Source organism: Lepidochelys kempii, chromosome 10 (genome assembly GCF_965140265.1).
Source record: "Lepidochelys kempii isolate rLepKem1 chromosome 10, rLepKem1.hap2, whole genome shotgun sequence".
Taxonomy (NCBI): domain Eukaryota; kingdom Metazoa; phylum Chordata; order Testudines; family Cheloniidae; genus Lepidochelys; species Lepidochelys kempii.
The window spans coordinates 15,100,412-15,123,995 of NC_133265.1; the positions used below are offsets into that span (position 1 = coordinate 15,100,412).

General features: G+C 40.7%; 1 protein-coding gene across 19 annotated transcripts in view; it reads right to left on the reverse strand.

The window, feature by feature from the left end:
- Positions 1-1,130: 1,130 nt before the first annotated feature.
- TRRAP (transformation/transcription domain associated protein) overlaps positions 1,131-23,584 on the reverse strand; it is a 154,730-nt gene continuing 132,276 nt past the window's right edge. For all 19 annotated transcript variants that reach the window (XM_073362108.1, XM_073362105.1, XM_073362109.1 and 16 more), the window contains 6 exons: positions 21,277-21,502; positions 20,324-20,541; positions 16,999-17,183; positions 14,407-14,610; positions 13,038-13,232; positions 1,131-2,522 (listed from right to left, as the gene is read on the reverse strand). In XM_073362108.1, coding sequence (XP_073218209.1) covers positions 2,238-2,522; positions 13,038-13,232; positions 14,407-14,610; positions 16,999-17,183; positions 20,324-20,541; positions 21,277-21,502 — 1,313 coding nt within the window. In that variant the 3' untranslated portion in view covers positions 1,131-2,237. The remainder of the gene's footprint in view (positions 2,523-13,037; positions 13,233-14,406; positions 14,611-16,998; positions 17,184-20,323; positions 20,542-21,276; positions 21,503-23,584) is intronic.

The window sequence follows — 23,584 nt, forward strand, 5'->3', positions numbered from 1 at the left end:
GGCGAGGCCAGAACAGAGCGACCTGCTGGAGTTTGTGGAGGATAGAGTAGGAATGCGTGTGTGGGGGGAGGAGAGGTGTAGTTCGCCCAATCAACGACCAGCACATCACCCAGTAAGTGGACAGAGTCCTCCTCTGAAGCAATATTGGGTGCACCTGGTGTTGATGTGTGATGCAGAAAGGTCTCTGATTCATGTACCCCAGTAACAAAAGATGTCTGTGATTATCGTGCTGTGCAACTCCCATTTGTGGTCAGTTGCAAAGTTCCTTGTTGAATCTGCGATCACATTCTGGGTGTCGGGCAGGTAGGTTGCTGACAAAACATTGTGCGATGCACCATTCCCAGAGGCGAATCACCTCCATACACAGCACTGTACCTTGTGCCCCCTTGTTTATATAGTATAATGTGGTGGCGGTGGTGGTATATAACATGACGAGGACGTGACGATAGCGGATAACCGGTAAAAACAAGTGGCATGGTTTGCATATTGTCAGAAGTTAGAGTATGTTTATGTGCATCCTGGTCTCTCACATGGTCCAGGTGCCTTATGTCATGTGATCTCCAGTGTGCGTGCCCTAGCCTGAGTGATGCATCTGTTATGACTATAATGGTCGGTAAGGATGGGAGGAAGGGCATCCCAGAGCAGATTTGTAGTGGGTCTGTCCACCACCAAAGAGGAGAGAGAACCTCCAATGGAACGTTGAGTATGGTGCCCATGGATTGATGCATAGGACAACAGACTCTTTGCAGTCATAGCTGTAGACAGCAAAGGTGCAAGCAGGCGAAGGGTATGACGTGTACATCGCCATTGCCCTAGGAAGAAAAATGTTGCTTTCCCTTTATTTTATTTAGCAGTTTACGTTTTACACTGTACTGCACTTGCTTTTTTTTGGGGGTGGGGAGGCTGTCTCTGCTCCTGCCTGATTGTGTACTTTCGGTTCCAAATGTGGTGTGTGGTTGACTGGTCAGTTCGTAACTCTAGTGTTCTACTGTACAATGACACGTGTGGACTGCCGAGCAATGCTACTTTGAAAAGCTCTGGCTCTTGGTGCATAATACTCAGTGGAATACAATACAATCACTCAAACAAGAACTAGTTATATACAACTCCCAATAATACAATTACCTATGTTCAGATGCAGGCAATTTTTACTTCATTTATAGTATTACCCATGATGTGGGTCCTTTTCCACTTATTTCATTTTCCTTTTCCCTAAAAATACACTACATTGACATAAGTACCATAGAACCATTTTACAAAATATTTATTTTGAAAAATCACCCTGTACAAATTTAAGCATAACATTCTCAACACTGCAGGTTTATAAAAATGCTAACAGAACAGAAAGACTCAAATAAAACATTAAACTGATGTTTTTGAAATTACGAAGAAATTGAAACAGGTTCTTTCTGAGGAAGCTACAGTATCTATAGAAGTCTAATCAAAAGTATCAGACTGGTTCATTTTATAGCTCCTTTTGCTTTTCTTTATACCATTTACATCACATACATGTATCAATGGATGACTTTCCCCTCCTCTTTATAAACTTCCTTTTATACATAGTCAAACATTTAACTAAATATCCAAAATTGCTTACACTTTCACTGTACATAACTTGGGCTCCAAGAAAAGCCAGCAAATTTTTCATCATTTTTCTGAGTGCCTAACCAAAAAAAGTCATTGCTATACATTTTTGTTACAAAAATCTCTGTACAAACCAACTTAGCTGATGTAAATTTCTGAAAGGATTAAAACGGATAGTATTTAAACAGTTCACATGTCCCTTCATAGTAGTATAATGAAGGAAAATTTAGTAAAATTTCACCAAGTAAAATCAAAGATCTGGGAATACTGGTTTCTTAAAGTGTATAAAAAGTTTACATGCTGCAGATTTAGGATATGCCATTACTAAAAATCTAACAGTGCCAGTATTACAGCACTTGTTATCAAATTCGTCTGTACACATTTTAAGTCTCGCCCCCTCGTTTTAAGCTATTTGTGGAAGTTGTCTTTGAATAATAAATCAGCACATTTCTTTGTACATGAAATACCGCTGTCATGAAATTAACTTAAAACACTAAAATTGTAGTATTTCTGTAAACATGATTAAAATGAAGACTGATGAAAAAGGCAGTGACGGGTAAGCCATGGTTTGAAATGAATTCTTCACATTTTCTTCTTACCAGGATACATGGCTCACAACACAAGAGCAGCAAAAGAGAGATCTAAATTTCAAGTTACAGCCAAGGGTGCCAGGCAGGATCCATACGACAGAGATTATCCAAGCTATTTGCAGCTGCTACAAGAGTGTTGACTTTGCTTTCTCCTCCTTCAAACTGAGCAAGATTATGTAGTCGAGTCATGATAGCAGTAACAGCTTTTTGAACTAGTGAAACCAGCTGCTGACTGTCCATGTTTTCAGGTTGCCCGGCTGCTGAGAGTGGAGAGGAAGTATCCTCTTGTGTTTTCTTGTGCCAAGCAATTATTTCATCCCGTAGCACAGTTTTCAGGATGCCATCAACCTGCATGAAGGAGAAAATTAGATAATTATGTTTAACTAGAAGAAGTGTCAAGAGACTATAGTTTTTTAACTAAATTGTAATAAATTACATCTTGACATTTTGGTCTCTTTGTAATCTTAACCCTTTAGGGGCTGGTTGCTTCAGAGGACTAAGGCCTGGTCTACAAAACACGGTTATTTCGGAATTAACCGAGTTACTTCGAAATAAAACTGATTCCGTCCACATGACCAAACCAGTTTTTTCGATTTAAAAAGGGCTCTTTAATCAGATTTCTGTACTCCACCTCGGCAAATGGAGTAGCGCTAAAATCAAGATCGCAGTTCCGGGTTACAGGTACTGTGGATGGAATTCAACGTTATTGGCCTCTGGGAGCCATCCCAGAATGCTTCCTTGTGACCGCTCTGGACAACACTCTTAACTCCGATGCACTAGCCAGGTAGTCAGTAAAAGCCCCAGGAACTTTTGAATTTCCTGTTTGGTCACCATCAGCACAGTCCACCATCACAGGCGATCATGCAGAGTCCACCATCACAAGAGACCATGCAGTCCCGGATTCGCAGACAAGCTCCAGCATGGTCCGAATGGGAGGTACCGAGTCTCATCGCATGTTGGGGAGACAAATCTGTTATGGCAGAATTAAGTCCAAAAAAAAAAAAATGCAAATACGTACGCTAAAGTCTCCAGGGCCATGACGGAAAGAGACTACTCCAGGGACACAGAGCAGTGTCGTACAAAAATCAAGGAGCTCAGGCAAGTGTACCAAAAAGCCAGGTAGGCGAACGGGCGCTCTGGGTCACAGCCCCATACATGCCACTTCTACTGTGAGCTGCATGCAATTATGGGGGGTGACGCCACCATTACCCCACCACTATCCATGGACACCTGCAAGGGGGGAGTAGCACGGAGCAAGGAGGATGAGTTTTTGGAGGATGAAGAGGAGGAGGAGGACAGTGCACAGGCAGCAAGTGGGGAATCCGTTTCCCCCCCCAGCCAGGAACTATTCTTAACGCTGGAGCCAATAGCCTCCCCCCACTCCCAAGGAATGCTCCTGGACCATGACCCTGGAGAAGGCACTTCTGGTGAGTGAGAGCCTGATCGGAGCCACGTGGTGAGAGAAACCCAGCCGTGCTGGGCTGTTCGCTTTAAAGGGCTCATCCCTGCTCAGAGCCTCATCGTAGCCATGCAGTGGGCGGGGGGCGGAAGGAAGGGTGTTGTGTGAAGCGATCATCCCAGAGAGCCAACAGGCCCTCCTTTTATATGAAAAACCCACCAGGCATTGCTTCCTATGGGAAACGGCGCCCAGCAGTTTGAAAGCTTTGAAATGAATGCGGAAGAAGCTGAATCCCACATGCCCCTAGGGCTTACCATAGCTGCCTGCAAGCTGAATTCTGTTGCCCGGCCGCACGAGATGGCTTACTCACACCAAAATGGCAGGTACTTCAGTATAAGAGGCAAAATGCGACCTTGTACAGAAAGAACATGTGCTGTGTACTATGAATTGCCTGTTTCACTGAGAAAGAGTGTCCCCTTTTGTTCTCTAAAATGTATCTTTTAAAATACTACCCTCCCTTTTTCTCCTTCCGCAGCAGGTGCAAATGTTTCAACGTGGCCCCTATCTACTCTGCCCCAGAGGCTGGTCCAGATTAGAAGGCGGAAAAAACGAACTCAGGACGACATGTCTGCCGAGCTTATGCAGTCCTCCCGCACTGATAGGGCCCAGCTGAATGTGTGGAGGCAAGCAATTGCAGAGTCGCGTAAAGCGTTACATGAATACGAAGAGAGGAGGGCACAATGAGAGCAGGCACAATGAGAGCAGGCAGGATGCTATGGTCAAGCTCATGGGGGAGCAAACTGACATGCTCCGCTGTATGGTGGATCTAATGCGGGAAAGGCAGCAAGACCACAGACTGCCGCTGCAGCCCCTGTATAACCGTTCTCCCTCCTCCCCAAGTTTCATAGCCTCCTCACCCAGACGCCCAAGAACACGGGGTGGGAGGCAAAAGGGATCCACACAGTCAACCCCAGAGGATTGCACAAGCAGCAGAAAACTGGCATATCCTAAATTTTGATTTAGTTTCTGGACTTGTCCTTCCCTCCTCCTCCACCCCCCAACCCAATATCCCCCCTCCCCCATCTAGCTTCTGATTTTTCTCAATGTTTTGTGCACCAAATAATAAAGAACGTTTTTTAAACAACTGTGACTTTATTTCCTTTCATATATATAGGGGGCGGGTAACTTTAAGAGAAACAAACAACTGTCACACCGTACCCTGGCCAGTCATGAAATTGGCTTTCAAAGCTTCTCTGATGTGCAGCGCGCCCTGCTGCGCTCTTCTAATTGCCCTATTGTCTGGTGGTGTGAAACTGGCCGCCAGGCGAGTTGCCTCAACTTCCCACCCCGCCATAAATGTCTCCCCCTTTTTCCTCACAGATATTGTGGAGCACACAACCAGCAGCAATTACAATTGGAATATTGGATTTGCTGAGATTTAACTGAGTCAGTAAACTGCGCCAGCGCGCTTTCAAACGTCCAAATGCACATTCTACCACCATTCTGCACTTGCTCAGCCTATAGTTGAACTGCTCCTTACTACTGTCCAAGCTGCCTGCGTACGGCTTCATGAGCCATTGCTTTAAGGGGTAGGCTGGCTCCCCGAGGATAACTATAGGCATTTCAAAATCCCCAACAGTAATTTTCTGGTCTGGGGAGTAAGTTCCTTCCTGCAGCTGTTCAAACAGACCAGAATTCCTGAAGATGCGAGCGTCATGCACCTTTCCCGGCCATCCCACACTGATGTCGGTGAAATGTCCCTTGTGATCCACCAGTGCTTGCAGCACCATGGAAAAGTACCCCTTGCGGTTTATGTACTGGCCACCCCGGTGTTCTGGGGCCAAGATAGGGATATTCATTCTGTCTATCGCCCCGCCACAGTTAGGAAACCCCAGCACATTAAAGCCATCCACAATGGCCTGCACATTTCCCAAAATCAATACCCTTGACAGCAGCTGGTCAATGATAGCGTTGGCTACTTGCAGCACAGCAGCCCCCACAGTAGATTTCCCCACTCCAAACTGATTCCCAACTGACCGGTAGCTGTCGGGTGTTGCAAGCTTCCACAGGGCTATGGCCACTCGCTTCTCAACTGTGAGGGCTGTTCTCATTTTGGTGTCTTTGCGCTTCAGGGCAGGGGACAGCAAGTCACAAAGTTCCATGAAAGTGGCCCTTCGCATACGAAAGTTTCTCAGCCACTCAGCCACTGGGAATCATCCCACACCTGCAACACTATGTGGTCCCACCAGTCTGTGCTTGTTTCCCAGGCCCAGAATCGGTGTTCCACGGCATGAACCTGGCCCAACACCACCATGATCTCCCAATCGCCACATGCTGTGCTTCTAGGAACGTCTGTGTCCATGTCCTTATCACGGTCATAATTGCGCTGTCGTTGCTTCCTTGCCCGGTTTTGCAGGTACTGCACATACTGCTGGATAATGCACGAGGTATTTACAATGGTCAAAACTGCAGCGGACATCTGAGTGGGCTCCATGGCTATGGCGCCTGCATGGATAATCCTAGAAAAAGGGTGTGAAACGTAGGAGAGCAGAGTGGCAGCGGAAGAGGTGCTGTTTGGTTCATGATAGCCAAAAGAAGTGGGAAATGGTTGTCTTCTGTAGTTTTCATGGAGGTGGGAGCCCAGGACAGACGACATGGAGAAGCTCAGAAGTGTGGCAATAGCAGGAGAGCAGAGTTGGCAGCGGAAGCTGTGTTGCTTGGTTCACAATGGCTGAGCAGAGTTGGCAGCGGAAGCGTTCGATGAGGAAGAGAAAGAATAGATAGTAGAGATTACATAGGAAGATAAGAGGAAATGAGAGGTGGATTCATAGTAGCAGGAGAGCAGCGGTGCACCATCTGCTGAAAGCAGTATGGCATCTGCACGCCAAATAGGCGCGAAACGATTGTCTGCCGTAGCTTTCACGAAGGGAGGAGCGACTGACAACACACACCGAGAAACACCTGCGAGAATGTTTCTGCCCCATCATGCACTGGGAGCTTAACCCAGAATTCCAATGGGCGGCGGGGACTGCGGGAACGCTACCCACAGTGCACCGCTCTGACATTCGATGCCAGCCTTGGTACTGTGGACACACTCTGCCGAATTCACACGCTTTAGTGGGAACGCAGAAGACCGAATGTATAAAATAGCTTCCGAAAATTCCAATAGAATTTCGAAATAATTTCGTACTGCAGACGTACCCTAAGACTTTCAGTAAGCTTTAAGTGTTGTTTAACAAATTATTTTGTTCTCTAAGAGAGATTTTTTTTTCAAAAAGAATTTATAAAAAGCTATGAAGTTTCCCCTACAAATTATTTCTCATAGCTGAACTACAAAACCAAATACATTTTTACACACACACTATTTTGTATGCATCACACACATTTTTGCCCAACAAGAACATGAAGGTTTATTTCAGGAAAAATATTGTTCTGGAATAGAAATAACTAGCTGAATGATATCAGATATGACTCTTACCACTAAAGTCTGGAAAGGAAATTCTGGTCCCACATCCTACCCACCTACGTAAATGCAGCATATTTCAGCTGAACGTAATTAGTAGTTATTGTCCCACAAGTTGTAATTTCTTGTTTTGACTTGTTTTAACTGTGGATTTCTGAACTGAATTTTTAAAATTTCAACTAACTGGCATCCTACGGACACCCTGTCGTTACTGAGAGGAAATACACAAAAACACAGTTTTCTATTTTCCCTCATCCCTTAGCAGCTCATTTCTTGATAGTAAGGTATAAATGCCAGCAGTCTGAGCTTTTGATGCTAAGAGTTATAGTTTATAAAACCAAGTCTTTCTAGGCATCCCAGGTATCTCTAATCAAAACAGTATTTTGAAGAAAAAGAATTAAAGGAATTCAGCTTACTAAGGTTAAAAGCCAAGCCACATTTTCAAAAGTAGTCAATGTTACTAGGTGCTCGATTTCAGTGTTACAAGTGCTGTGCTTCCATACCTCCAAATAAAGTCAAGGGGAGTTGTGGGTGCTCAGCACCCATGAAAGTCAGGCTTATGGTGTTTCCAGTTGTACATGCAAAAATTGAGACACACACACATTGAAGGCCACATCTGAAAATTTGTCTGCATGTATAAACATGGCCTAAAACATATGTAAAGTCAACCTGTAAGTGGCTTAATTATGGAAAAACACACTGCACCTGCTTTCTGTTCTACAAAGATGGAAAATTTCACATCAGGAACTCACCTTTACCCATTTGAATTTTAAAGGTAACCAACACACACTGTATGAGAATGCCTAATTGCTAAAAAAAAAAAGTAACTACAATGTGTTTTGTGCAATGCTGTTTGGTGCAAATTGCTGCCTAACTGCAAGATGTCTCATTTTTGTAAAGCATTAGAATTTAAAAGGAATTAAGCCAATTTCTTTAGTCAAGAGCCAAAGTCCATCAAAGCAACAATGTATTTTCAACATCCTACTCTGCTAATGAGGTGTCACGATGTTTTTCTATTCACAATATACTCTTAAGGATCTAAATGATGCTATATTTGTCATTTTTAGATTTTCAAGGACTTACAAAGCTAGGATGATAAAAACAACTGGTTCATATTAATTTGATTGAGCAAACAGTGAATTTAGAGTGAAATTATTCCAACCTTACGTATTCTGACTAAAACTACAGAGATTTCAACTGGCCTTTGTATTGGTGCTGATGTAATATTTAAGAAGCTATTGTGGCGTTCTCAGAATCTCTGAAAAATGGTTACATACCTGCTCAGTAACTGATTTTTTTTTGTTGGGTTTTTTTTGGATGTGTTGTACATGTCCATTCCATTTCAGGTGTTTGCATGTCATTTCACCAAAGCTTGAGATCTTTTTCCCCACAGTGATACCTGATGGGTGGTGCTTGCATCCACCACACGTTCGTGCTGATAGTTGAGGGTATAAAGGGGCAGAGCCAACCGCTCCCCACAGTTCTTTCACACTGGAGGCCTATATTTTCTTGTACTCAAATGTAGAGGGGAAAGAGGATAGGACATGTGCAACACATCTTGAAGAGCAACAGTTATGAAACAGGTATGTAACCATTTTTTCTTTGAGTGCTTGCACATGTCCATTCCACCTCAGGTGACTCTCAAGCAGATCCAGGAGGAAGGTATCAGAGTCTCCCTAAACAAGGACTACACAACACCACTCTCCCAAATCTAGCACCATCTCTTAAGGCCTGGGAGACAGCATAATGAGTGGTGACGGTATGAACAGATGACCAAGTCGCAGACCTGTAAATGTCACTGATGTTTGACCTAAGAAAGCACTCAACGCTTCCTGAGCTCTTGCAGTATGTGCTAAAACTCTGAGGTGGTTGGACCTTATCAATATCATAGCAAAGATAATACAGGAGGAGATCTTCTGCAAAGAGACCCACTGACTCTTCACCTGGTCATCAAAGGAATTAAATAATTGCAGAAACATTAAACTGTTTTTTCCACTCCAGGTAAAAGTCTTAGCCTATGGACATCCAAATTATAGAGTGTTTCCTTGTCTTTATGAGAGAGTGAGGTTTCAGAAAAAAGGTAGTTAAATATGTAGGCTGATTCAGATGAAAATCCAATACTACTTTAGTGAGACATTTAGGGTGCAGACGTAAACTAACTTTATCTTTATAAAAGAAACCAAATAAGGAGGATCAGCAACCAAAGTCTGTAGTTCTCCTACCCTCCTGGCAGAAGTAATGTTATTGATAGGAATGCTATCCCCATTGAGATGAGAAAGGGGGCACATACAGGCTCAAAAGGGGGTCCTATTAAAATTGATAGAACCAAATTTAAATGACATGATAGTGTGGGATCAATTACAGTAGGGAAGAGTCTGTACAATCCTTTCAAAAATCCAATAGTCATAGGGTAGGGAAAAAAATCTTCCGTCTATAGGATGGAATGAGGAGATAGCTGCCACATAAAAACTCAGGGAATTAATAGAGAGTCGTTTTACCTCTAGGTGAAGCAAGAAACCCAGAATAAAATGTATGGGAGCCTAAAAAGGAGAAGTACCTTTCTGCTGGAATCACATGGAGAATCTCTGCCATTTCCTGAGGTAAATATACCTTGTGGAAGAATTCCCACTATTTAAGAAAATGTTTTGAACCACAAAGGAACAGTTAGCCACCAAATATCCAAGCCGTTAGATGTAGGCTCTGAGAGTTGAGATGCAGTGACTGGCTGTGGTTCCGTGAAACTATATACAAGACTGAGGGAGAGATGTGGGATCTCGAACTGAAAGACTCAACAAGTCAGAGAACCAATGATGTCAAAGCTGGGCTGATGCTATTAAAATTAGACTAGATTAAAATTAGTGTGATTCTGCTTGAGTTTGCACAAAACTCTTAGTACCATTGGGACTGGAAGGAAAAGCATACAGAATTTCCCCCCATCCAGGACAACAGGAAAATGTCTGACAAAGACCTTGCACTGTGACTTGCCCTTGAACAGAACAAGTGACACTTCCTGTTGTCGGGTGATGAAGAGATCTATTTCTGGCATTCCCCAAGGCTGAAAATGGACTTTGCCATGTCAGATCCGAAGAACTAATTATGATCTCTGCTGAATGTTGTGCTGAAATGGTGTGCAAGATATTTTTGAACCCCCTCGGGAGATGAGATGCTTTGAGTGTAATTGCGTGAATGTAGACAGTCTATAGGTTCATTTCCTCTTGGCAAAGGGGGAATAATCTGGCACCTCCCGGCTTGTTCAAATGGAACAGCAGTGTCATCCATGACTACCTGCACAGTATCACCTCTGATGTGAGGGAGAAAAACCTGACAGACCAGGTGGATAGCTCAAAGTTCTTCAGCACTGATGTGCAGAGACAGATCTTTATTTGACCAGAGTCCCTGAGTCTGGAGGTCCCCTACATGAACTCCCCATCTGAGACACAAAACATCTATGACCAGGGGCATGGAGGGAAGAGTTGTGGAAAAAAGAAACCCGCCTTCCAAACCCTGGTGGGGTCTAACCCACTAATCCAGGGACAAGACGACATTTGCAGGAACATGAATTAGTACATACAGCTAACAAAAAGGAATGACAGACCAGCTCTGAATAACTCTTAAGTGACTCAGCATGCCAGACTTTACTTATGTACAAGCTGCCATGTGACCTAGAAGTCTCAGAAAATTCCTTACTGCTGTACAAGGATACACCTTGAAGCCCCTGCAAAGGTTCAATATTCCTTGAAGCCAGGCCTGAAGTAAATATGCTCTTGCAGTCATAGAATCAAGAACTGCTACTATGAATTCGATTCTCTGCAGAGGCAGAACAACTCATGTGCCCTTGCTGACCAACAGGCCCAACGAACAAAGGCAACCACCACAGACTGTAGAGGACTGGAGCTTTTTGATGGCTACCTCCACTTGCTCCCTTGACTGACCTCAAACCAACCAAACATGGGCACACCTGGACACCTAGTTTCTTGAGATGTGCTGCAATGACTGCCATGCACTTTGTGGAGACTTGAGGGGCTGAAGACAGGCCAAAGGCAAGGTCTGTAAACTGATAACTATCTGCTACAATAAACCTTAAAAAGCTCCTGTGACTCTGGTGAATGGCCACATGGAAGTAGGCATCCTTTAAGTAGAGGGCAGCAAACTAGTCACTGGGATCTAGGGATGAGATAATAGATGCTTGGGTAACCACACAAAACTTCTTTAAAAATGTATTTGTTGAGTTTTTGCAGGTCTAAGGCCTCTCTTGGCCTTTGGAATGAGAAAATAATGGGAATAGAACCTTTTCTTCTGGGGCCCCGAATTGTAACAGAGGTTGAACTTCTTGAATTAGAAGTCTTGCGAAAAAAGTTCCTGACAAGGGATGCGGCAGGGAGGAAAGAGAATGGAAAACAGAGGAAAAGTGCAGGGTTTATCCCAGTTCCAATGTGCTTAGTACCCACTGATGAGTGGAACAACATGCTGCCAAAGAGAGGGGAAAATCAGAGTGAGTGGTATGCTGGCCTCATCTAAGGAATCAGACTGCTTAAATGCTATAAGATTGTTTAAAGATAGCAGATGTTGTTAGCGGTGGCGGAGGAGGTTGTGGTCCTCTTTGAGTCTTTTGGCACCTCCTAGGTTTGGTCCAGCTGACTTGAAGGATAGAACAGGTACTTTTACTGGACCTGGAGACAGAACTGCTTTCTCTTAGGGCTTGGATGCAAATGCCCAAAAACTTCAGAATTGCCCTAGAATCTTCAAGACAATGCAGAGCTTTGTCTTCTCTGAAAAATAAATCTATGCCTTCGAAAGGCAAATCCTCAATTGTCTGTTGGACTTTGGTTGGAATGCCAGCTGTTTGCAGCCAATAAGCATGATGCATAGTGACCACTATTGCCATTATTCAAGCTGCTAAATCTGCCTCATCTAAGGCAGCCTATAAGGATGTTCTTGCCACCATGTGGCCCTCAGTCACAAGTGCTCTGTATTCCTCTTTGGCATGATCTGGCAACTTGTCCACAAATTTCAACACTTAATCCCAATAAAAGTGGTTATAGTGAGCAATTCTAAACTGCAATCCTGATGATGAATAAACTTTTCTCCCAAACAAATCTAATTTCTTTGTGTCTTTGGGGCTAGATTTGTCTTGCCTTTTCATTCACAGCTGTTACTACCAAAGATCTTGGGGTTGGGCGTGAATAAAAATACTAATGACCCGGAGAAGAAACTTCGTAACTCTTCCCTGTCCTTTTGACAGGGGGTGTCAAAGGGGAGGAAATTTGCTAAAGGATTTTGGTAGGACCTAAGATGACCTCAATTACAGGTAAAGCCAAGCTAGCAGGGCCTGCAAAACGTCTTCTAACTTATATGCATAGTCTTGGACTGGTTCCAGCTCTGTACACAGGAGATGGCTATTCTTTTCATTAAGTTCCTGGTACATCTTATTGTCAGAAACCATAGAGGAAAATTCAGAGACACTGGCCTCCTCCAGGGATTAGGAGGAAGTGGTGCTGGAGACCACAAATTTACAATGCTAGATGATGAATGTGGTACTGGGGAGCATCTAGTCAGAGCTGGCTTAGCTCTAACTTGTGGCTGATTCTGTCAGAGACCTAGCCCTCAGAAATGAAGGGGGCCTTTTTTCTGGCTAGAAGATGCAAAAGTGTTTGACTTAGGGTTACCAGATGTCCCGATTTTATAGGGACAGTCCTATTTTGGGGTCTTTTTCTTACATAGGCTCCTATTACCCCCCACACCCTGTCCCATTTTTTCACATTTGCTGTCTGGTCACCCTAGTTTGACTTTTTCTGCTGCTTGGGTGGTACTGGAGATGGAGAATGGTGACTTCTCTCCGGTTTCCTCCAATGCGAGGATGCCACCAACTCTGGTGGTGCATTCCAAGACGGAGTAGACTCAGAACTCCTGCATATCAAGCACACTGACCTATGAGGTGTCCATTATAGTGCAAGTGTGATATGCCTGTAAAACACTATTTAAAGGTAAATACTGTACATACCTTAAAGTTTGGCTGTGCAAAACAGCGAGCTACTGCAATCATTGATGCAGTCAATGGACCAGACACGCCAATGGTTGTAAGGAATTCAGAAATGTTTGGTGTAAGACGGAATGGGACAGGACGATTGGCATCCAAATCACCAGTAGCATCATTAATATCAAATCGGAAGTATGCCACGTTGAGCTTGCCAGTATCCTAGATTTTAAAATGAGACACAGGCATGAATCTTTATAAAAGGAAAGGAAAATCAACGTATAAAAATCACTAATAGACTTTTTTTTTTTTTTTTTTTTTACTGGCAATACTCAGAGCAGAGTGGTAAGTTTAATCCATGTGCATCAGTGAAATTATTTCCATTTCCCTAGCATAAAGTGTTGCAACAAAGATGGAAGTTAAACATGGAAGAATAAAAAAAACCACTGAATTTCCTTTGTTCAAATACCGCCTTGCTCTCTTGATCAAGCAATACTTGAACAATGGGTATCTAGAATTTCAAACATACTATTCTCTTACAAATCATGTGTAGACAGAAGAAAAGTAAGAACCATATTAAATATATGGGATCAGAATATCAGCCATAAAGAACAGGTTCTTTTGTGGTTGTGGTAGGTGAGCGAGTAGGGGAAGAAAGATAAGTCTTCATTCTGTTTGCATCTCAGCAAAGGACTGCATTGTTCACGCTGGGTATGCACCTGAAAGCCATGTCTGAGTGGCGGGGATTCATTAATCTTTTAATTGTTGTATAGAGTATAGCTCTCCAAGCATTAAAATTACATTAAGATATACCATCTTTGCTCTACTAAGTTGGCAAGTCTCATGTTAGATGCTTATGTTAAAGCAGAAAACACTGGCAATGGAAGCTGCAGTTCGACATGATACCAGTGCCAAAGGGGAGGGAGGGGAGAGAGAATGGAATTAGAAAATGAATATTTCCCATAAGAATATGAAGCTCTAAAACCACTTGATATTTGACACAGGAAAATAGTCAAGATAGTGCTTGTGAAGAATGGGGAAAAGGGAATCTGAGACTGTACACACATCTACATGAGCATTTGAGAGTTTTTATGTTGTTTTTGAGACCCTTTTTGATGAACAGGAGTTGTCCTTCCAAAAGCTGAGAATTTAGAGGGTAATGTGTGTGTCCACTGATGGCATTTTTTATTATTGCATATATTTTGTATAATCATGTAGTGAAGAGAGAGGCCTACTGAAATGCTCTGTTGATTACACACGGGGTGCATAAACGCATGCAAAAAAAAATCAAATCAGTGTACAGTGTATAGTAAACATATAGTCATTTCAAAAGTTAAATTACAAAATTTCAGTTTATCAAAGAAGAAAATGTGCATCTTCAGTGAATGCAATATACCTGGGCAATCTGTAACATCTCAGGGTTGAGTCTATTTAAATGAAAGACAAATTCTGCAAAGCCAATTAATGCCAACTGAATTGTGAACATCTTTCGAAACGTCCAGTAATCTGTGGCATTTGGGAATGTATGTAAAGCCCATTCCTTAAGCATACTGCGTGGCACCATGTTACTCTGCACTTCTTTAAGTATATCCCGAAGAACCTAAAAGCAAAGCAAATTTAGTTAAGACAAGTGATTTTTAAACCACTACTATCTACTGATCGGTCAATATAAAAATGTACTAATGAAATATCAGAGCTAACTTTACTAACCTACCCCTCTTCTTCCCTCAACTGTTCCATTTTAAGGTGGAATCATGATTCTAAAACAGATGCATTCATTCCAGTATTTTTTCTAACTCTTCTATAAACATATGAGAAATTTTGAAAGTGTATATCCTGAATGGTTTCAAGGTCATTTCAGATTATGACAAGAGATGTTTCTTTGCCTTGAGAATGTCAGATGAATTATTACCATAAGGACATCAGAAAGCTGCTTATAGATCTAACAGAAGCCGGAAGACCAAACAGTTATTATACCTTCTATTCAACATCTCAAGAAAAATCAGGAGTGATCCGAAGGACATTCAATACACCCTGCTGCTGCACTTGCATAACAGACTGATAGAGAAGTACTTAACTCTTCATCTTCAAAAGCAAATTTTCTTGCTGTACCTTCATTAATATAACCAGCATCAATTCACTCCTACCAAATATCCCATACCCCACAATCAGGAAAGACAAAGTGTTTCTTTCCACTCTGTGAAAGAGGCAAAGAAGACAAATTGGGATGGACAGTTTCACTCCAAGCTGAAGAAGCACTTCGCAGTGAACTCAAATCCTCCCTTCAGGACTTGATATTTATATTATTTTGTAGTTGTATTAGTTATTTCCAGAGGCTCTGGACCCCGGTGGGGACCCACCATACTAGGCACTGTACAGATGTGATCAAACAGTCCCTGACCCAAAAACTTTACTCTTGGAGCGTTATCCTAAATTCACTGAAATCAATGGAAAGACTCCCACATTGACTTCAATGGGTTTTAAATTAGGCCCTTGACTTAAGACGCAGGTTAACCGGTTGCTGAGACTAACAAATCACCAAGGAAGAAGGATGGACAGGATAACAGTGGTATGAGCATATTTGTCATAAACTAGCTCTGAACAGATCAATCGCAATAGTCTCAGCTCATTAGCCATTATGATATGAAGAGGACAGATTTTTGCAGAATGGTGTTCCACACATAAAGGGCTACAAGGAAAAAGGTATGAAATTGCATCTGGGACATTACAGGCACAGACCTACAAAAACTGTTTTATCTTTTTGGTTAGGGGTTTGTAGGAGGAAATGAAGGGCATTTTCACAAGTAAGTGGAACTGGGAGAAAAAACACAGAACACAAGATCTTTGGAGCAAAGATGTATGTTTGGACAGTGCTTAGCACAATCTGGGTGCCCTCTCAATAGTAAAACTAAAGAAAGGCTTTCAACTATTTCTGTAATTTCACACTGTGCAGCAGAGTTCTCCCCTGGATGTAAACATCTGCAAACTACTACCATATTTAATTACTGTAGCATATACTAGCCTAATTAATTAGAAAAAGAAATAAAGCTAGAATCTGTTCCATTACATTCAAAAGAGAATCATCATCATACTGGCTTCAATTAAATGACTGTTCACGATGAAGTTTGATAACCTGAAGGAATCAGCCTCAAAACAGAAACAGATGTTACGTAACACATCATTTTGTTTTGTAACACAGAAAGGCTGAAAGACTTTCTTGCAACAACACATTCAGCAGATAAACATATTGTGTATTTCCACAACTAATCTGAAACTGGACTGGCATGGTGAAAGACATATATATTTATATAAAAAAGGAAAACCTTTAATAACCTTATTTTATCAGCACTGGATGGCTCCTGGGAGTTACAAGAGGATATGGAGCCCTGTACTCAGCAGGGCACAAATATGAATTAGGTTCAAGTTAGTGGTGACTGACTATACTTTGTATCTGACTTTGGTGAAATAAATCCATGGGCTCAGTTCAGCTTTTAGTGAAGAGACGTCCACTTTCCAAAACCTGGCCTCATGAATGACATGTTTGCAGCCTCATGCAAAAAGATAAACCTGACTCAGATACCATAGCAAACCAGCATGGGGAAGCTTACACCACATCTACCAATACTGTATCTGTTTTTGTGGCGCCAGGAGTTCTGCTTCTGATGCTCTCAACTGACACCTTTCAGAAGTACTAGACATTGGACTAGAAAATAATATAAACACCATGTTTTTCTCTACACTAGTTAGAATTACACTTATGTAGTTAATAAAGTAGATTAGGTAGTGAGGCTTTTTTGAGGGCGTAAGTTTCCTGAGATTCTTCAGAATACTGATGAGATAATGGGACTAATGAGATATCAGGTAAAAAACACCACCACCACCACCACACATACAATGTATGTAGCAAACACGAGAAAGGAAAGCAAAGTATAATGTCACAAAGCCCCTAAGAAGTGAGTTTGAATAATAGTAAACAAAGATTCAATACCTGATGGCTGGCTTGTGTCCCTCGTGCTTGGACTGTTGCCAATCTGTCATAGTAACGAGAAATAGGGTTGTCATGCTCAATGCCTTTCTTGGCACAGCGTTGCTTATAGATCTCCACGAGGGAGAGAGAAGAGGGATTGTCTTCAACCAAGCGCATCTGTGGAGAGACTGCTACAACACGGGGGACTAGAAATAAATTTTGGAACAGGAAAAAAAAAAGACAGGAAGAAACTTGTTAATACATAATCAAAACACTAAGAAATGGGAGAATCAGCATGCAGATATCAGCCCTTAAACATTGCTGTGATAATCAACTGATGTATGTCAAGTGGAGATTTTTATTCCTCATAGCACATTCAACTACTTGGTTAAACAAAAAAAAAAAAAGCTTAATAAAAGAGAGGCATTTTCTTTTTCACTCCATGTCATACCATGCAAAGGAATTTCTGAGTGGGAAAAACATTTCTGTATCACACTGAAAGGGATGGTTGAATTTCCTTCAGCTAAACTATGTTAGTAAAAATCTAGTGATTCACAGTTCATCCTGGGTCTCTTATTTGTAGGAAAGAGGAGAATTTTTGTTTCAGATACTAATCTACCTACTGCGAACACACGTTTTCAGTATCTGATTAAATCATTCTGGTCTCACTCCAATACATATATAAAAAAAAACTCTAAAGAACAACAAAAAAAATTAATAGAACATTGAGGTGAACCCACAACTGGAGAGAAAGAACATTGCAAAAATCTGTGAAGAACAGACCTTCACATGATAAGATTGTGTCTCTCTTCAACTAAGTATAAATAGTTAACATTTTCAAAAGCACCTAAGTGATTTAGGAGCCTAGAGACGTAGATACTTTTGAAATTTTGCCTACAGTCCAGTTGGATGATTTGCAGAACTGAGCCTAACTAGTTTTTTCTAAACACACGCAACACTATGTCTGCTATTTGCATTCTGCACTTCTTTTAAGAAAGAATCAGACTAGAGCTCTTTTGTAGCTAGTTTTACATGGATGATATTAATTTAGTTTGTTTGGCAATCTTGATCTTTTGGTCACCAGGTAGATTGTTTCATTGCAAGCAATGAAAGTGTTGAAATAATTGATCTCAGCTTACTTGTAACAACGAGTTTTCCCCCCTCACCCCCAAATCCTTATTTCAACAGTTCAATGTGGTTTCTTCAGTAACTTGAAAAAAAACACCCAATATAATTTGTGTTACATGCAGAATTGTCATTAATGAGCTGGGTCTTCTGTTTTGCTTCCATTTAACCCTCGGAGGAGAAACTTAGCCTTCTTCACTTGTAGGCGCTGACAAAAATGTGTAATAACACAACAAGAGGATGTACTGATTTTGATTTTTTATTTATTTTTTTAAAAAAGAGATTGTAGTTTAAAATTAGGTTCTTTGCATATCCACCATAGCATTTATGTTATTATATATGCTACATTTAAGAGTCAGCTTCTGTATCCATTAAGTAATCTTTCAAGGGGGTTTATCCTGTCTTTTTATTTGTCATTAGTACTGAGCATGACATACAGTTGTCTTCCCACATATATGAACTAAATAACCCCCTAAGAAGTTAAGACACTGCACAAGTTATTTTGCCTGTTCTGTGATAGGTTATATCAATGGTTTGGAGAATGCATATTTCCTACATATGTCTATACAATGATCGAGCTATCTATCTATCTATCTATAGACACACACACACATATTATGCCGTTTTGATAAGAATTCCTTTGGCTGGGAATTTTCAGGGGGATTCTTCTCTGTGTGGACATTAAGGGTCACATTTTTGAAGCTAGGTCTTTTTTGCACTTGTAATTATTAGCAGTTGTAATTTATGTCAGTCAGTCATCTAAGTTCATGATTGCATCTGTATCAAGTACATAACAGCAACTGTGGGTGCAAAGAGAGACTGACACAAAAATCTGGCTCAAAAAACTCGAGGACCCACGCTAAAACAGCAAGTCTGCCCCACTGTCCTTGACTACAAATTTCCCTTACCCTCAATTGTGAGACAGTTGGTTTCTGCCCTCCACCTCTGATTGCATTACAGTGGTGTTGTATACAGAACTTCTAAGTGCTTCACAATCTTCCAAGATGATGGGTATTTATATTACTATATAATGTATTAGTTGGCTGGCAGCTGGAACTTGCCAACAATTTAATTGAACAAAGACATTATATTTGTATTAGTGTTCAAGTCACAGGCAGACCAAGTGTACTGTGAAGAATCAAATACTCTCAGTAAGGAGTGTTTCACAACTTCACCATGACGACCGTATTATTTATTAGCAAGACACAAAATAATCAAAATGCACGTACACAGGGGAAGAATTGACAGTACCTTCCATCTTAACTGTCAGTTCCTGTCTTTTACATACTTAACTTTCAACCTTACTATATGCAGTGTTGTTGTAGTTGTCCAATAAAAGATATTACCACACCCACTTTGTCTCTGAACTTTAATATTGCATGCATAAAGATACTGCATGAATGAAGATTTTTGCAATTAATATAAAAAATTACAGTGTGAGGGAGAGGTCTAACTGAGGAAACAGAGGCAAGACAGCTACTGTTTTGTTCACTGTTGTTCCCAAACATTGCCAGGCTGTAGTGTGAGCATGGAGACAGCCTCCAAGTTAGCTCTTTCAAGACCAAAATTATGCATAAATATATGCACACAAAGAGGTCTATATTAAAGATATCTGAATTACTGAACTCACATTAGTTTAGTAATTGTTTAGCAGTAAATGTTATGCAGTGCCGATGAAGCCTTTTATTTTAAGCCTAAGAATTAATGAGTAATGGCCTCATAGGTAGAATATGGAAATGATGCCAAATTCAAAGTTTTACATGAGCGGTTGTCTTCCAGATGCTTAACACCTTCCCATTGCTTTTGGATTATCTAGAAGTGGGTGGGGGTAGTCTGGTATTCACACATCACTAATTTAAAATAAAACTGTCCGGTAAATGTCATCAGGTGGATCTGCATATTGCCGCAGCAATGGATCCTTTGGGACATAGTGCAGAGGTATGGCCAATCATTCACAGATGACTTTGCTCCACACAGTATTTGTAACCTCTTCTAAAAATGTCCCGAAATACCGCACATTCCCCTTTCCCCTCGGACAGTGGAGTCACAGTGCCTGGGAAGCCTCTGTGATCACCAGGATAGAGGCAGGATTTACATCAATTTAATTTGATGTCACACATATTTCAAATTTTAGTTTAAATAATTAGATCTTCTTACATCACTTTAAGGAACATGATTTTCTTAGACACAAAGGATTATCTAAAACCTGCTCTTACTGTACCTGTGAAAAATAAATGCCGCTTAGTGGTTTCTTTTCTTTTCTCTAAGCAGGGGTTCAAAAGGCGAAGGAGCTGTAATACTCGCTCTTCTCTGCGAGACTCTGTCAGGCAAGCATCATTCATTACTAGATATGGGTAAATCTTTCCATTATGGCCGCGGATATAGAGTCTTCTGGCTGCAGTGTTGTGCTTCTGTACTATCTCCACTCTGGGCATAAATCTATCAAGAAAAGGAACAGATAAAAGCACCTGAGCTTTCAAAGCCTAAAGCTTTATTTCTGTCCTCTGAGATCAAAGCAAGACTTTTTAAAAAAAATAAAATAAAATAGAAATGTCGTATTTAGAGGTACAAAGAAACACCTTGTTAGCTCCTGAGCTTCTGCAAAACCAACGCTCAACTGTGACTTCTTTAAAATGAGATTATATTATTGTATTATAAGCTACACTTCTACTAAGAGCTCAGCAAAGATTTGTATTCTGTTTAAAGAAAAAAAAGAACATGGTTATGAAGAAAGTTTTCGTCTTTGTCTTTTCTACATTTAAGAATGAAGCTTTTAATTCAAGCTATTCTCTTGACCAGATTCTGATAACCACAACACTGATGAAAAACCAGAATACCTCTACTGACTCTAGTAGTTAGCAGAAATACTCTGGATTTACACTAATGTAAAGGAGATTACAATGAGCTTAAAAATATTCTCCTCCTCCCTAATTTCCCAGTAAGACCCTGTAAAACTACCATATGAATCTAAAATTAGAACTGTATTATGTTAAGACATAAGAATGTAACATGCCATTAGATATTCCATTAAGTCATTTCAATACAGAGACACAAATAAAGTGCATTTCTGTAACTGGGATTGATACTGCATCACAAGAAGTGGGGGAAGGGGATTTGTTTTTTTAAACCTTTACTTTTTCAGTTACATCTACCTTTTACCCAGTGGTAGTTTACCTTGCAATTTTGATGTAATAATGTGTTGGCTTTGGCATAAGGAACTCTCCAGGAATCTCCACTTCTGCAGTTTGAGCTGAGAAATTACTTAGAAAACGACACTTCTCCTCTATGAGGAAAAACTTTGGAAGCTGCTTAGTTTTCGCCTCTAGGATTTTGATCCACTTCTTCAGTTTAGAAATAAGATTGTGAAGTTTCATGGAGCCTGGTACGCTGAAGTCAAAGTCTAAAAGAAATTTTTTTAAAAAATGTATCATTCTGAATGCCGTATGGTATATTTAACTATCAGATATTTGAAGTTGGCATTTTAAAAGTTGTTCTTTCATCTTTGTGCCCTCAAGCAAAACATTTTTAGGTGCACCATGTACAGCACACCATTATGCATTAAAATAGATCTACAGTGGTAATATGGAGAAAAATGCTAAAAATGGTTATTACATACACTGGAAAAGTAACTACTACAATTAGCATTTTGAACACAAAAAACATTACCAAGAAAGTCAGTGTATAAAACATGTGAGTGGTTACTAAAAGCAAATGATGAATACCAAACACAAAAAGAAAAAAGCTAATATGTTCAGATTAATTTTGAGGACACAGAATGGGAGATGAAACTACTCGTGAAAGGGATCAGACCATCTTTGTTACATATGAGTAGAGTACATAGCACTACTGGGCTAGGAATCTAAGTGCTACAGCAGTACAAACAAAAATAATTCCATGGTGCATACAGGTTTGCTACATTTAGTTGCACAGGTTCTGTTGGGTATTTCATCTCTGTATGAAGTTTCATTTTGGAATCTGATAATTACAACCAATTTGTAATAAACTGTACACTAGATGACTTAATCCACCAGGCTCTCTGTTGCTTCCTTCTCCTGCACAAAGCTCTAGACAAATCCATTTGTTTTCCCAGCTCTTTTGCCTATATAGATTCTCCTAATACCTTACTGCTTCATGGTCATGGGGACATTAGAAATAACACTGTGAAACCTCTGAATACTGTAACTATACATGATTAACCATCTTTATTTGGTTTTATGTAGTTCACCAATTCAGATATCATGGAATGCGTGTGGTATGGAGTAGGCTGGATTAGATCAAATCATACAGCAGAGGAAGAATGGCTGAAGCTTATTTTCCAATCTACTAATGTGAGCTTCCTTTTGACTTAAAATGAAATTAAGTGGTATTAGATAGTACAAAAGAGATCTTAGCTCTATTTTATTCTGTATCTGGGTATAGATACCTTTTTTAAAAAATGAGATGAAAGAGCACCAACTGGGGAGTAATCTCGAAAGTCAGAAGTAATTCCAAAACAAAGTAGTAAAATTGCTGTCTGCTATTCAAAACAATTATTTTTATTTCTTACGGCTCAGAACAGAAAAATACATTTCTTTTTACTCTTTTCAGTGTTCAATATTTGTATGAAACAACTAGGAGAATGGATAAGACATCCTGAATAGAAATGCCAACAACATGCAAACAAACAGCTCTGTTCATCCTTCACAACTCCAGCGTCTCCAAGCTAGCCTACTGTTTGTCCAAGATCAGACCAAGCATGAATAGCTGGTTGAAGCTGAATCCAAACAGCAGAGAGATTGTTCCAGTTTAAAGAGAATTTGCAGCTACATGCTGTCTCCTCTAGTTGAAGATACATATCCCACAATTAGTCAAATGACTCTGCAATTTGGGAATGGTTTTGGATTCTCACTGATGTTATACTCTCACATATGCAAACAATGCATTCTGCTACCTATGGCTGGCTAGATAAGTGTTCCATCCTAAGTGGGACGTGGCCTCAATAGTACATGCCTTTGTTACATCCTGATTGGATTACCACAATACAGTCTACTTGGGCACAATCAATGCTCAGGAAACTCCAGTTAGTACAAAACAAAGCAGCTCTTCTTAACAACTCAGGTTACCGCTAGAATATCAAACTTGTCCTCTGCTTGCTATAGTAGTACTCCACTGAATATCATATCAAATTCAAGATCTCCATCCATATCTTCAGGATACTTAATAATCTGTGCCGGGACATCTGAACAGTTGCCCACAGCTCCAGGATGAGAACTGGGGTCAACAACTGGAACCATGTACTACAGGGATAAAGTGTGGTTGTGCAGGAGATAATGCTTTATCGAGAGTTGGTCTGAGACTGTAGAACAAAATCCTGCAAGATCTAAGAACCACCATAAATCCTAGCACTTCCTGTTCTGAGTGCAACGCACTCATCTCGACTTTGCTCTCACTAATAAGAACACACAGCACAGCTTAAATAAAAATATCTTTAAAAAATTAAAGT